General features: G+C 40.2%; 1 protein-coding gene across 6 annotated transcripts in view; it reads left to right on the top strand.

Annotated features, from left to right (window-relative positions):
* Positions 1 to 15,931, top strand: part of NAE1 (NEDD8 activating enzyme E1 subunit 1) — a 28,280-nt gene continuing 12,349 nt past the window's right edge. For 3 of the 6 annotated variants that reach the window (XR_008478208.2, XM_002761052.6, XM_054248679.2), the window contains exons 1-11: positions 1 to 130; positions 3,401 to 3,504; positions 3,598 to 3,658; positions 5,429 to 5,459; positions 6,473 to 6,544; positions 6,758 to 6,837; positions 8,128 to 8,237; positions 11,036 to 11,145; positions 12,203 to 12,265; positions 12,665 to 12,728; positions 13,033 to 13,124. Coding sequence is in view for 5 of the 6 variants with exons in the window: in XM_002761052.6 (XP_002761098.1) it covers positions 78 to 130; positions 3,401 to 3,504; positions 3,598 to 3,658; positions 5,429 to 5,459; positions 6,473 to 6,544; positions 6,758 to 6,837; positions 8,128 to 8,237; positions 11,036 to 11,145; positions 12,203 to 12,265; positions 12,665 to 12,728; positions 13,033 to 13,124 (840 nt within the window). In the remaining variant the exon portion in view is untranslated. The remainder of the gene's footprint in view (positions 131 to 3,400; positions 3,505 to 3,597; positions 3,659 to 5,428; positions 5,460 to 6,472; positions 6,545 to 6,757; positions 6,838 to 8,127; positions 8,238 to 11,035; positions 11,146 to 12,202; positions 12,266 to 12,664; positions 12,729 to 13,032; positions 13,125 to 15,931) is intronic. The other 3 variants (XM_008986010.5, XM_054248681.2, XM_054248683.2) reach the window with 2 other exon arrangements.

Raw genomic sequence — 15,931 nt, 5'->3', positions numbered from 1 at the left:
AGTGCGCCTGCGCGCTCGTAGAGCTGGTGGCGGCGCTCTGCGGGGGCTCCCCGGTTCTCCGCGCGGCGGGCGCGGCCATGGCGCAGCCGGGGAAGCTGCTCAAGGAGCAGAAGTACGACCGGCAGCTGAGGTGAGCCGGGGCTCACCGAGCCGAGGGTGGGCCGGCGGGCTTCCCTGAGTCCGGGCCGGGCCTAAGGGCGCAGGCGGCGCGATCGGGCCTCCCTCAGGCCTCCTTTCAGGCTGGGCCGGGCCGTGTGGGGCGCGGGAAGCCGGCGCTCTGGCCTCCCGCCCCGGGCCGAGGGTGCTCCGCGAGGACCAGGACCCCTTTCCCCGCCACGCGGTGTGCGATTCGGGACACGCAGTCCCCATTGCCAAGCCCGGTCGCTAGCGCGGCTGCCCGCCCCGCCTCGCCGCGCCCAGGCTCCTGGTTTTCAGAATGGGGAGGCCCAGAACGCACCCCATCCCTGCCGCAAGAGCGGCATAGAGGGTTCGGTTTTGTTCTCACCAGCGCTGTCCAATGGAAATGTAATGCCAGTCTCATGTGAATCACAAATTTAATTATAAATTTTATAGTAACCACTCTAAAAGTAAAAAGAAATAGGTGAAAATTATTTTTAAATACAATTTAACCCAATATGTCCAAAATATTACTATCTTAACAAGTAATCAACATAAGAAGTTATGAAGACATTTTACTTAATTTTAAAAAATATTTTATGTTTTTTGTAGAAACGGGATCTTGCCACCTTGCAGGATGGTCATGAGTATTTTCCTTTTTAAAACTGTCTTGGAAGACGGGCATGGTGGCTCACGCCTGTAATCACAGCACTATGGGAGGCGGAGGCGGGTGGATCAGGAGTTTGAGGTCAGGAATTTGAGACCAGCCTGGGCACCATGGTCAAACCTCATCTTTATTAAAAATTCAAAAATTAGCCGGGTGTGGTGGCGCGCGCCTGTAATCCCAGTTACTCTGGAGGCTGAGGCCAGAAAATCGTTTGAATCCAGGAGGTGTAGGTTTCAGTGAGCTGAAATCACGCCACTGCACTCCAGCCTGGGTGACAGAGCGAGACTCTTTAAAAAAAAGAAAACCCAAAACTGTCTTAGAAATACTGCCTTCTACACTTACAGTACATCTCAGTTAACACTAGCCTCGTTGCTCAGTAGTACGTGTAGCTGGCGGCTACCTTAATGGGCATTGCAGGCCCAAGCCATCAGGAGGGTCCTTGGCTACTTCCCCACCCTTGCCTTTTCTTTCACTCCCCATTGCTTATTTATTGAGCGTCTTCTATATCTTGAGGCTGTGGAAGTAACAAAGCTGCTTGGCTTCCTCTTCCTGGAGCCTCTGAGACAACAGAAGTTATGTATCTCCAAGGACTGGAGTTTCTGTTTGTACCACCAGCCTAGTGTTGTATTAGAGGCACTTAAGTCTGAGAGCACCCTTGAAAGCAGCCATTTCCTGTGCTTTACAATTAGGGAAACTGAGTCTTGGAGAAGTTAGGTAACTTGCACAGAGTTCCCCATATCTTGAGCCAGGATGTAAAGTCAGGCTCTTCTGGGTTTTTTGGAGGTACACAGTTACATCCTGCTCCCAAGCTTTTAGGAAAAGAAAGAAAGGTGACAGTCCTTATAACCAACTTAGGTTTTCTTGTAAATTATTGGAGTTTGTCTGTTTTGAATGCAGGTATAACCATACGTGTGACAGAGCTGAGAAGATAGTTGAGGTTACTTAGCAACTCTAACAAAAGAGGGGTTTTGCTGAAGACATTCCATTTAAGTCCCAAACTTTACCTTTCATAGTGAGAACTGGTTATTGGTTTTGAACTGTCAAAGGGAAGCAGTTAGAAGCAAAATGCAGCAGTCAATACGGCCCTCCTGGCTTCACCTTAATTGGGCCAGCAAGTTAGAGAGGACTGAATACGTTTTACCTCTTCTTGAAACATGTTACTTAGAGGCATACCAGGATTCTTTTTTTTTTTTTTTTTGAGACCGAGTCTCACTCTGTCACCCAGGCTGGAGTGCAGTGGCATGATCTTGGCTCACTGCAACCTCTGCTTCTCGGGGTCAAGCGATTTGTGCCTCAGCCTCCCAAGTAGCTAGGATTACAGGTGTGTACCCAGCTAATTTTTATATTTTTAGTAGAGACAGGGTTTCACCATGTTGGCCAGTCTGTCCTTGAACACCTGACCTCAGGTGATCCGCCTGCCTTGGCCTCCCAAAGTGCTGGGATTACAGGCGTGAACCACCTCGCCCAGCTGAAATGAACCAGTATTATTATTATTATTATTATTTTATTTTTTTTTTTTTTTGAGACAGAGTCTTGCTCTGTTGCCAGGCACCAGGCTGGAGTGCAGTGGTGCAATCTTGGCTCACTGCAACCTTTGCCTCCCTGATGAACCAGTATTCTTAAGTTTACTCTCCAGCTATTCAAGCATCCATCAAATATATGTCAGGTGTCTTCTGCGTGCTATACTTTCATGGAGAAAACGGGCATTTACAGTCCATCTGGTTCTTCCAGGCGATTCCTCCACACATTTGACAGCTGTCTGGGCCCTTACAAAGCTAAGAGTGGAGTGGAAAGATGGATGCCCAGCAAACAAAAACAAATGAAGCCAGGTGCAGTGGCTTGTGCCTGAAGTCCCAGCAACTCTAGAGGCTGAGGCCAGAGAAATGCTTGAACCCAGTAGTTCAAGACCAGCCTGGACAACACAGTGAGACCCTGTCTCAAAAAAAAAAAAAGAAAAATGAGGCAGTTGCTTGTCATATGCTCTGGAGGACATACTGGTTACGTAATAAGGAGTAATCTGCTTTAGATTAGGTGATGGGGAAGGCACATTAATCATGCTCTTAGAATGTTCATTGGGTATTATACTTTAAAGCACTCCTGTAGAAGTTGACGTGAGGCTTTTCAGATGATAATTCAGTTTTCTTGGTAAAGGTTTTGCCCATCCTTGGAGAAGTCACAGTAACAAGCCCTATGTCAAGATCTTAAATACATCTAACTTAACTTAAATGCATCTAACATAACTTAAGAATAAATGAGTCCAGGCATGGTGGCCCATGCCTGTAATCCCAGCACTTTGGGAGGCCGAGGTGGGCGGATCATGAGGTCAGGAGATCCAGACCATCCTGGCTAACGTGGTGAAACTCCATCTTTACTAAAAATATAGAAAACTAGCCGGGCGTGGTGGGATGTGCCTGTAGGACCAGCTCCTAGGGAGGCTGAGGCAGAAGAATCACTTGAACCCAGGAGGTGGAGATTGCACTGATCACTCCACTGCACTCCAGCCTGGTGACAGAATAAGAGGCCGTCTCAAAAAGAAAAAAAAAGATCACTATTCAAATAAGAAAGCTGTATTGTCATGAAAGCTTTAAACATGTCAAATTTGTGTCTCTTTTGTAGGTTGTGGGGTGATCATGGGCAAGAGGCTTTAGAATCTGCTCATGTTTGCCTAATAAATGCAACAGCCACAGGAACTGAAATTCTTAAAAACTTGGTACTACCAGGTAATGTAGTTTTGTGGTTGTGTTCTAAATTTACTTCTTTAAGATTATGACCTAGAACTGTACATTCCTGACTTACTCTGTTTTGGCTCTCAGGTGTTGGTTCGTTTACAATTATTGATGGCAATCAGGTCAGCGGAGAAGATGCTGGAAACAAGTATGTTCTATTCTTTTCAAATATATACATGTTAAGGAAGGCAGTGCACTTTCATGGGAAGGCAAGTCCTGAATCCTAGCTTCAGTCAGGGTGACTCGGCTCTCAGTGGAAGTCATCTTTGTTTGGGATTATGGTGAGGAGGAAGTGAGATAATACAGGTAAAGTGCAATACAGCATTTGGCAAATGGGCCATTAATAAAAGGTACTCATCATTACTGGATTGTTATGAATATAAAAGAGTAGTCATTATTTGTTTATTCATGTAATATGGACACTTCTAAGCTCTTGCACTGACTCCTATATAATCACATATAATTAACAATAATACCTGTATGTCTTCTCAGCTTAGTCTAGGCGTATATCACTTTATACTGTGTCTACGAAATGCTGTTTTAAAGATGGCCTGTATATTATTCTTTAAAGATTATATGTAGATTTTCAGAGCATTCCCAAATTTGGATTTAATGCTCCGCACTTTTTCAGGGGCTTGAAGTCTGGTATCTTTCATTGTATTTGTCAGTAATAACAACAGTGAGTAAATATAAGGAAAACCAACAATTAGTTCATATTTAGTTTTGATGCCTTTTCTTTGGGTGGTAGTGCCAGTTTCTGCTAGGCACAGAACAGCCTTTTTATTGACATGTATAAAGAAATCTTGTTCTCTTTGCTTACTTGGTTGGTTAGAGTAGAATGTGATAAAAATAGAGTTTTTTCTATGGAGCCAGTGAGTTTATGCCAAAAAATGGCATCTTGACTCTGATCAGCAGCCTCATATCTGGGCCTTGAGACATGTCAAGGGTATGTGTGGGAGGAAGTCTGAATAAATCTGTTATAGTTACGTGCAAAAACAAATGGTTCAGTACACCGAGACTAATCTATGGAACACTGGTTCTAGAGAATGTTAAAAGCTGTTAAATGGGCCGGTGGGTTCCATGGTCAAATTAGTTTGGGAAATGGATCAAATAAAGTTAAAATTTCTTTACCTTAAGATTTTAGTGGCAGGGTGCAGTGGCTCAGGCCTGTAATGCCAGCACTTTGAGAGGCTGAGGCGGGCAGATCACTTGAGGTCAGGAGTTCAAGACCAGCCTGGCCAACATAGCAAAACCCAATCTCTACTAAAAATGCAAAAAGTTGGCTGGACACGGTGGCTCATGCCTGTAGTCCCAGCACTTTGGGAGGCCAAGGCAGGTAAATCCCCTCAGGTCGGGAGTTTGGGACTAGCCTGACCAACATGGAGAAACTCCATCGCTACTAAAAATACAAAAAATTAGCTGGGTGCGGTGGCGCTTGCCTGTAATCTCAGCTACTCGGGAGGCTGAGGCAGGAGAATCCCTTCAACCAGGGAGTCAGAGGTTGCAGTGAGCTGAGATAGTACCACTGCACTCCAGCCTGGCGACAGAGTAAGACTCCATCTCAAAAAAAAAAAATTTTAGTATCATATGTTTTATGTATATTATGAATTTCCAAGAGGGAAATATAGCATATGGTGTTTCCCAAACTTTTTTTAGCCAAGGAACCCTTTTTTCTCAGAGGATCTTGTGATATTCACATTTCCCAAAGTGGTACACACTTTGGAAAAGAAACATTGACTTATTAGCCTATCTTTGTTTATAAGCCTATCTGATTTTCTTCCTCTAGGAAGGCCATTACCATCTGTAATCACAATATAGCTTGTTTTATACTATGAATGAATATGCATGCTATTACAAAGAGCTTTTCCTTTAAAATTAGTAAGCTTTACTTTTTTTCCCTTTATTCTGTTCACTTTAGTTTCTTCCTTCAAAGAAGCAGTATCGGCAAGGTAAACAATTTGTTAGAGAATATAGTTGCACTTGAGGATCTAATGGTGCCACTATGCTTTGATTGTTTGAAAAGCTTTGACTTTAAAAAAGCATATTATTTCTCTGAGAAAAAGTTACCAAATTTTTCTAATCTTGTAAATCTTCATATGTTTGGTGGTTTAAAAACTTAGAAGTACTATCTGTGCTTATACATTGTATCCTGTATTAAAGCTAAATCTTGAGTAATGTAATATTCAGAAGATGGATTCTAGTTGACAGAATTTTTAATAAGAGCCAGAAGATGTTCTATCTTTGTATTTCAAATTAAAAAATCTTATGAAACCATATTAGTCAACTTAGTGAAATGACTGTTAGCATAGTGATTAACCACTTTTGTACAGGATTCTAGATTTGGGGGGTGACAGTGAGTCTGAACATGATCTAGGATATCCCTGCCTGCTACCTAGAGTTTTTTGGTCATTTGTCAAATCAAAAAAGTTGAGTACAAAAATGTTGTTTGAGAACTCTGGATAATGATGGTTTTCCTTTGTTTTAAGTAATATTCTGTTGAGTCATAAACACTAGGGGAAGCAGAATTGGCTGGGACTGGTGGCTCATGCCTGTAGTCTCAGCACTTTGGGAGGTCAAGGCAGGAGGATTGCTTGAGGCCAGGAGTTCAAGACCAGCCTGGGCAACATGGCAAGACCCTGCCTCTACAAAATATTTTTTTTTAATTAGCTGGGCATGGTAGCACGTGCCTGTAGTCCCACCTACTTGAGAGGCTGAGGCAGGAGGATTGCTTAAGCCTAGGAGTTTGAGGCTGCAGTGAGCTATGATCAGGCCACTATGCTTCAAACTGGGTAACAGAGCAAAAGCCTGTCTCTAAAAAGAAAAAAGAAGGGAAACAGAGTTGTCATACTTACATATGAAATTTGGATAGTTTTACAGTATGTTTGCCTGTTCCATAAATTGGGGGATTATATTGTGACCAAACTTTTTTCTAATTCAAGTTAAATGCTTTGTTTTTAAAAAGAACCGAGCTCAAGCTGCCATGGAATTCTTACAAGAATTAAATAGCGATGTCTCTGGAAGTTTTGTGGAAGAGGTATATATGTACACACATTTTTATGTCTGCTGAAATACAATTTTTTAAAATAATTCAAAGCCCTAGAAATTTAGAATTTTGAATCTTTGTATCATTTATGATTAGTTGAATTGGATTTGTTGCCTCATTTGTTGTAAAATAGCTTAACTATTTCTGCCATGTTTAATATGATTGTGAAATTGTTGGGTTTTTTTTCTTTGCTGTCCTATTTAGAGTCCAGAAAACCTTCTAGACAATGATCCTTCATTTTTCTGTAGGTTTACTGTTGTGGTTGCAACTCAGCTTCCTGAAAGGTAAATTTTTATGTTAATATGTTTTTATTTTAATCTTATTTGATTTGCATTGTTTTATCAGCACAGTCTATGATTATTTTTAAAAATTCTTAAATTCTATAGAAACTTTAAATTTGAAATTCTTGGCCAGGCATGGTGGCTCACACCTGTAATCCCAGCACTTTGGGAGGCTGAGGAGGGTAGATTGCTTGAGCTCAGGAATTTGAAACCAGCCTGGGCAACATGGAAAAACCCCATCTCAATAAAAAATACAAACATTAGCTAGGAGTGGTAGCTCATGCCTGTGGTCCCAGCTACTCTGGAGGCTGAGGTAGGAGGATTGCTGGAGCCCAGGAAGTTGAGGCTGCAGTAAGCCATGATCACGCCCCTCTACTCTACTCAGCCTAGGTGAGACCTGGTTTCAAAAAAATAAATAAAAAAAAAAAAAAGAAATTCTTAGAACTGTTCCAGCATTGAAAAGATGAGGAAGAGAAAAATACTGAGATGTGAAACTTTTTTTTTTCTTGAGACAGAGTCTTGCTCACCTGGCCTTAGATGTGAAACTCTTTGGAATATATTTAGAGCAGTTAAACTGATCATTGTTTCTTTTTTGTTGTTGTTGTTTTTAATTTTTAGTGATTAAAAACTAGTTAGAATTGATGATTGAAGGCTGGTACAGTGACTCATGCCTGTAATTTCAGCAGTTTGGGAGGTTGAGACGTGGATCACTTGAGCTCAGGAGTTTAAGACCAGCCTGGGAAACATGGCAAAATCTTGTGTCTACAAAAAATACAAAATTTAGCCAGACAGAATGCATGCATGTGGTCCCAGCTACCCAGGAGGCTAGGATGGGAGAATTGCTTGAGCCCGGGAGGTCAAGGCTGCAGTGAGCCATGATCATGCCACAGCCTGGGCAACAGAGTGAGACCCTATCTCAAAAAAAAAAAAAAAAAAAGAGAGAGAGGGTGAATTGGTTATTGGAATTGTTTGGGGGTGTATACATGAGTTATATATTTTTTCTTTATCATGGAAATGTTTAGAAGTTTTCTTTAACATTTCTCCTTAATATGACACATTTGAGTTTCACATCCCTCTTGTCCAAAACATGTACTTTCTTTGAGACTGCAGCCTGTGGAAATGTTTGCTTTTCAGTATATTCTTGACCTGCTTATGTAAATGCAATTATATTTATTTGGATTTATTATTTAGTAAGAAAGTAGCTTTAAGACATTTTCAGGTTTGGCATGTTTCATGTTTGGCATATTTCCATTTGCTTATGTTCATATTTTGCCTTTTTTTTTTTTTAAACAGCACATTACTACGCTTAGCAGATGTCCTCTGGAATTCGCAGATCCCTCTTTTGATCTGTAGGACATATGGACTAGTTGGTTATATGAGGATCATTATAAAAGAACATCCAGGTAAAACTGTAGAGCATATGGACTTACTATTGGTTGTGTTAGCTATAATTTTAGAAACTTGACAATTTAGAAAGTCAGTTTTAAATTACAAAGTAAATTTGTAGCAGCACATCTCTAGTTGCAGATTCAAAATGGCAATCAGATTCAATAGGCTTTAATCTACTCTTTATGTAGCATTACAGAAGGATACAAAGCAGGAGATAAAACAGGTATAGTTTCTTGATCTTATTAGGACATCCTGCAACTATGCAAGTACCCAGCTTCTTTTGCCCCCTAACTCACATTGGGCATGTATGACTGTGGAGAGCTAAGGAATGTGGATATGGGTCACTCTGACCCATGAAGTTGCACCACCTTTCCCCACTCCATTCTTTTTTTTGGAGACGGAGTTTTACTCTTGTTGCCCAGGCTAGAGTGCAATGTTATGATCTTGACTCACTGTAACTCTGCCTCTTGAATTCAGGCAATTCTCCTGCCTCAGCCTCTCAAGTAGCTGGGATTACAGGCACCTGCCATCATGCCCGGCTAATTTTTTATGTTTTTAGTAGAGACAGGGTTTCACCATGTTGGTCAGGCTGGTCTTGAACTCCTGACCTCAGGTGATCCACCTGCCTTGGCCTCCTAAAGTGCTGGGATTACAAGTGTGAGCCACTGCCCTGGCCCCTCCAATCTTTTATTTCATTCTCATGCAGGCTTTAGGTTTTCTCAATTCAGGTGCAGTTTCACACAATAAAGACATTTACCTAACTACTGTTCCCAAGGAAACTGTTGTAGAAGACCAAAGTCATTTATAAGCAGCTGAGGGTTGATATAAGCCCTTTACTTATAAAATTTTAATCTTAGATCATTATAAAATTTTCATCCAGTATTCATACAATGCTCTTTATTTACTCAAGAAAGCATTTTTACTATGACCCAGGTACTGTGCTAATGCGATGATAGCTATTGGTATTGGTAGCATCACTGAGGAGTAATATCTGTGTTGGCAGTTAGGGAGTGCTTGTCAGGATAAGCTCTGGCTGCTGGTGGTGAGCCATTTAAGAGTTGAAAGTGATGTCAACTGATGGGAGGGAACAAAAGAGTTGAAAGTGGGAGAGTGCAGGAAAAAATTTTATTTTAAATGGGTCACTTTGAAGTTGAGTAGAAAGTAAATGGATTTAGGCCGGACGCGGTGGCTCACGCCTGTAATCCCAACATTTTGGGAGGCCAAGGCGGGTGGATCATGAGGTCGCGGTATCGAGACCATCCTGGTCAACATGGTGAAACCCCGTCTCTACTAAAAATACAAAAAATTAGCTGGGCCTGGTGGCGCGTGCCTGTAATCCCAGCTACTCAGGAGGCTGAGGCAGGAGAATTGCCTGAACCCAGGAGGCAGAGGTTGCAGTGAGCCGAGATTGCGCCATTGCACTCCAGCCTGGGTAACAAGAGCAAAACTCCATCTCAAAAAAAAAAAAAGTAAATGGATTTAAAGGGGCAAAGATTGGAGGTAGGGATTGCTATTAGAAATTTGCAGTGGCCTAAGAAAGAAAGAGAGTGTTCTTTTTCCTAATTTAGGAAGAGAAGAAGAAGGGGTAGATAATAATGAAGATTCAACATTGCTAACTGTGCCTGCCTTTATGATAATTATTTCATTTACTCTTTCCAAAACCTTTATAAGGTACAGATTGAGCATCCTTTGTCCAAAAATCCAAAATCAGAAATGCTCCAAAATGCAAAACTTTCTGAGCACTGACATGACATTCAAAGGAAATGCTCATTGGAACATTTCTGACTTCAGATTTTTGGATTAGAGATGCTCATCTAGTATGTATTTGCAAATATGCCAAAATATGAACAAAATCCAAAACATTTATGGTCCCAAGCATTTTGGATAAGAGAGATATACAACCTGTAGATACATTAATATCTTTTATAGATGATGCTGAGGCAATGAGAGTTTAAATTGTTTGTCTGAGGTCACATAGTTAGCAAGTGACAGAACTAGGCCTACCTGTAAACACTCACTGAAATTATACACTCCCCTGTACTCTCCCATGTGAAGAGCAGTGTACAGAGTGAGATGAGGAAGTGGGGAGTGACTGATATTGGAGCCAAGGAAGCAAGAAGTGAAGGGTGACCATAAGGTGTCTGGGGAAGAAGGCTAGGTAGATGGTGATGCTGTCTACTGAAGACCACAAGAGGAGGAAGGATAGGTCATTAGTTACTATCTGTACATATACATTTTGTCAATTTTGAGCTTTTTCAATTACAACAGATTCTGTTCAAAAGGAATCATGGTTTTATTTTTACTGAAACTTTATAGTTGACTTAAGATTTGTGCATTTTACTGTATATAAATTGTACCTTAATAAAACAGTGAAGTCTGTGGGCCCTGTGCCCATTTAAAAATTAAAAATTTCCTAAGTTTCTATAATGTAGTATATTGTCATCAGTATTGCTAAATAATTAAGTTTATTTTTTAAGCTGGGCACGGTGGCTCACACCTTTAATACAAGGACTTTGGGAGGCTGAGGCAGGAGGAGCCCTTGAATCCAGGAGTTTGAGACTAGCCTGGGTGACAGAGTGAGACCCCCATCTCTACAAAAACATTTAAAAATTAGCTGGGCACAGTGACACAACTCTGTAGTCCCACCTACTCAGGAGGCTGAGGTGTGAGGATCCCTTCAGCCCAGGAGTTTGAACCAGCAGTGAGCTATCATTGTGCCACAGCACTTCAGCCTGGGTGATACAGCAAGACCTCATCTCTCTCTTTTTTTTTAAAGTACTAAATTTATCCTTTTGAATTCTTTGTTTCACAGTAATAGAATCTCATCCAGATAATGCATTAGAGGATCTACGACTAGATAAGCCATTTCCTGAACTGAGAGAACATTTTCAGTCCTATGATTTGGATCATATGGAAAAAAAGGTTGGTAGTGTATGTGACCTTACATTTGTAGATAGGCTTAAAACATTTTTTTTAACCTAAATTTTTTGAATTATACCAAAGTGAGAAAACCCTGTAAACCTCCATATTCTTGTCATCCAGATTACTCAGTAACAACATTTGACCTTGTTTCCAACATATTAATTTTTCCTCAAAATTAAAAAATGTTTTTATTGAAGAAAAGTACATATACAGAACATCTGTGTAATCACTACCCAGGTCAAGAAATTGGACATTAACATATTCCAGATGGGGAGATGGGATGGGAATGGTTATTAGGTACCAAAAAAAAATGAGAAAGAATGAATAAGATTTACTACTTGAAAGCACAACAAGGTGACTATAGTTAATAATAACTTAGTTATACATTTTAAAATAACTAAAAAATAGTTTAATTAGATTGTTTCTAACATAAAGGGTAAATGCTTGATGGGATAAATGCTATACAGATACCTCATTCTTCATGATGTGTTTATTTCATATTGCATGCCTGTATCAAAGCATGTACCCCATAAATATATACACTATTAAGTACCCACAAAAATCAAACGTAAAAAGTTTTAAAACAAAAAACAGAAACCAAAAAAAAAATTCCAAGAAGCCCTCTCTATGGCCTTTTTCTAAACAAATAGAAATAATGACATAACAGACAATATAATTTAAAGAGTATATATATTTTTTCCCACTTCCATATTAATTAACATGCAGTTGTTTATTGGGTTCATCAGAAAACAGAAGATCCTGGTTTCTTACTTTAGGATTGGTGTCTGAAATCGAGATTTGAGCTGTGTTTTTGGATGGCAGTCTCTGATGTATATGCCAGGCATAATGGGGACAATCATAGTATATATATGACATACTAGGTATCTACCTCTAAAAAAATATGTAAAGTAGTTTTTATTAACTCAGTTCATTTTCCTCTATTCATTACTATGCATATATTAGGAGATCATAAATAATGTTGAATTTGTTGAAAACTAGATGGTACAGTGAAGAATTAATAATACTGATACTTTCTTTGATTGTCTCTCATTTTTAGGACCATAGCCATACTCCATGGATTGTGATCATAGCGAAATATTTAGCACAGTGGTATAGTGAAGTATGTCCTTTTTAAAAAAAATTTCATATGCAACTGTATTTTCAATTTATTATAAAGAATTTCCTTGGTGGGAAATGGGAGATTAATTTTTTTTCCTTATGGGGTTGTATGGTAGGTCAAATGACTGCTTTTAAATTTAAATCTAACAGTTCCTCTTGTGATCCTGATAATTTTAATTAACAAAATGAAATTTGATAAATGTTGTTATAAAAATGTTGGGGGGGTTAATGTAGATAAATGGGCACAGTGTCCGTTTTCTGTCAAGTGAGCCTGTGATTTCACAGAGAAATTATATTTGTTGATGAAATCTTTTGTAGAGAATGGGGGATACTTTAGACTTTCGGTTTTTGTATTTTGAGTTCTTAATAACTAGATTTTTAAAAATTTTAACCAATTTAGACAAATGGACGAATACCTAAAACGTATAAAGAAAAAGAGGACTTCAGAGATTTGATTAGACAAGGTAATATTATGGGATATAATTAAATACAGTATAAAGCTTGAAAAGCAAATTGCTAGAGGCAAGTGTTTATTGGATTTCTGTTAACACCTTTGTCAGATAATACCATCATGAACTTTTATTTTACTTTGCCTCTGGATTAGTTAAGGAGCCACACCTTGTATAGTTTTAAGGACTAATGATGAGCCATATTTCTTATTAAGATTTAATATTCTGCAGAGTCTGACAAGGTTATTTTTTATAATGGGGGAACAGAGGAGTGAAAGGAAAAGGGCTGTTGTTTGCTGACAATTTCCCATTATAATAGGAATTCTAAAGAATGAAAATGGGGCTCCAGAAGATGAAGAGAATTTTGAAGAAGCTATTAAAAATGTGAACACAGCACTAAATACAACTCAGGTAATGAAAGAGTTGCTGAGGGATTCATATCAACAGGTGTTTTCTAGAGTCCTTGGCTGTTAAATGGTTGATTATAATGATATAAGTTAACATTTTCTAAATGTAGAATTAGAAATAAATACAGAGCCGGGTGTGGTGTCACATGCCTGTAATCCCAGCACCTTGGGAGACTGAGGTTGGCAGATCTCAGGACTTTGAAACCAACCTGACCAAGATGGTGAAACCCTGTCTCTACTAAAAATACAAAAATTAGCTAGGCATGGCAGGACGCACCCGTAATTCCAGCTACTCAGGAGGCCAAGGCAGGAGAATCTCCTGAACCCAGGAAGCGGAGGTTGCAGTGACCTGAGATTGCGCCCTGCACTCCAGCTAAGGCAACAGAGTGAGACCCTGTCTCAAAACAAAGAAACAAACAAAAAAATAAATACAATATAACTGGAAGCTTGTTTTAATATCCTTTTGTTGTCTTTGTTAAAGTGCATGTCAGTGCTTCAGCATATAATAGCAGTGCAATAATTTATTTAATATGTAAATATTTGAAATACATGATTTGTGAATAATAACGGTTTGGGGATAGGAATTACATAATGAAGGTGATATTTTGCTTGTCTAAAGTAGTGTTGCCTGAAAAGTTAAATTTTGTTAACCTGCCTTTGCTTCTGACAGTAATTATTGGGTAGAATGAAAGATGTTCTTAATGACATTGTACACTTTAACAGTTATTTGGAGGATTACTCAGATGCCTTTGGTTTTGTTGTGGCTTAGTTGTTGAAGGCTGACCATTGAGGTTTTTGGAGAGCTTTGGAGTAACAACTGGTAATTTAAATTAGAATTTTCTTATAATTTAAAACAGCAAATATACTGCCTTTCAAGTTAGGAAGGCACATAAGATATTATTACCAACTTTTTGGAGACAATGAAGCAGTGTTGCTAAGTGATTAAAAGTGTTCACTGGCTGAGGCTTGGCACAGTGGCTCACTCTTATAATCCCAACACTTGGGAGGCTGAGGAGGGCAGATCACCTGAAGTCAGGAGTTCGAGACCAGCCTGGCAAACATGCTGAAATCCCATCTCTTCTAAAAAATACAAAACTTAGTCGGGGCCTGGTGCCGGGCACCTATATTCCCAGCTTGGAAGGCTGAGACAGGAGAATCACTTGAACCCGGGAGGCGGAGGTTGCAGTGAGCTGAGATCTCACCACTTCCCTCCAGCCTGGGCAACAAGAGTGAGCCTCTGTTACAAAAAAAAAAAAAAAAAAAAATGTGCTGGCTAGGTGTGTTGGCTCACACCTGTAATCCCAACATTTTGGGAAGCCAAGGAAGAATGATTGCTTGAGCCCAGTTCAAGACCAGCCTGAACACATAGGAAGATTCAGTCTCTACAGAAAATTTTAAAATTAGCTGGGTGTGGTGGCATGCACCTGTAGTTCCAGGTACTGTGGAGCCTAAGGTAGTAGGAGGATTGCTTGAGCCCAGGAGGTTGAGGCTGCAGTAAGCCCTGACTGTGCCACTGCACTGCAGCCTGGGTGATGGTGTGAGACCCTGTGTCCAAAAAAAAACATGCTTTGTGAATCATCACTTTTCTCCGGTGATGAAAATTTTCTGTTTTAATTGGGGTTATTGTTAAAAAATATATATATATAGTTATCAAAATGCATTGAATTGGACATTTAAAATCTCTGTATTTCACTGAATATAAAACAACGGTTGAAAAGAAAAGGTACTGGCTGGGCATGGTGGTTCACGCCTGTAATCCCAGCACTTTGGGAGGCCGAGGCGGGTGGATCATGAGGTCAAGAGATCGAGACCATCCTGGTCAACATGGTGAAACCCCATCTCTACTAAAATTACAAAAAGTTAGCTGGGCATGGTGGCGCGTGCCTGTAATCCCAGCTACTCAGGAGGCTGAGGCAGGAGAATTGTTTGAACCCAGGAGGCGGAGGTTGCCCTGAGCCGAGATCACGCCATTGCACTCCAGCCTGGGTAACAAGAGTGAAACTCTGTCTTAAAAAAAAAAAAAAAACAAAAAAAGAAAAGAAAAGGTTCTAATAGTTCTAATAGTTGGGGGACAGTAAGCTAAATAAACAGATAAAAATGCACCAGGTGCTGTGAACAAAATTAAAGCAGAACAAAGGAGCAGAGAGCATGTTGGGAAAACGGGATCTGGGGTTGAGAGACAATTTTAGATAGGGAGCCAGGGAAACTTTCCAAGAGATGTTTAAGCAGAAGCCTGAGTGAAGTGGCATGCAGAGGTCTGGTGGAAGAGCTTTTCAGTTGGAGGAGGCACATGTGCAAAGGCCCAGAAGTGGAATGAAGTTTGACTTTTGTTCAAGCATCAGTAAGCAAGTCAATGTGATTGGAATGAAGTGAAAAAGGGGGAAAAGTGGCAGGAAGGATTTGAGTTTGGAGAGGCAGAAAGGGCCAGATCATAACAAGTCCTTGCAGGCCATTTAAGCATTTCCATCAGAAGTGGAGTGAGCTGCTTTATATTCTAAAAGACCATCTGGCTGTGGTGAGGAGAACAGAATTTAGGGGACTGGGAGTGGAAGCAGAGAGACCAGTTAGGAGGTAGCACCAATAAATTTCTTTGATTCTACACAACAGTAGAATCAAAGCCTATGATTTGTATACCTTTTTTTTTTTTTGAGACAGTTTCACATTGTCACCCATGCTAGAGTGCAGTGATGCAGTCACTGCTCACTACAGCCTTTACTTCCTGGGCTCAAGCGATCCTTCCACTTTAGCCTCCCAAGTAGCTGGGGCCACAAGCATGTGTCACCACACCCAACTAATTTACTTTTACATTTT

This window comes from Callithrix jacchus, chromosome 20 (assembly GCF_049354715.1).
Source record: "Callithrix jacchus isolate 240 chromosome 20, calJac240_pri, whole genome shotgun sequence".
Lineage (NCBI taxonomy): Eukaryota > Metazoa > Chordata > Mammalia > Primates > Cebidae > Callithrix > Callithrix jacchus.
The sequence above is the reverse complement of the archived record's forward strand: the minus strand, read 5'-3'. Positions and strand labels throughout refer to the sequence as shown.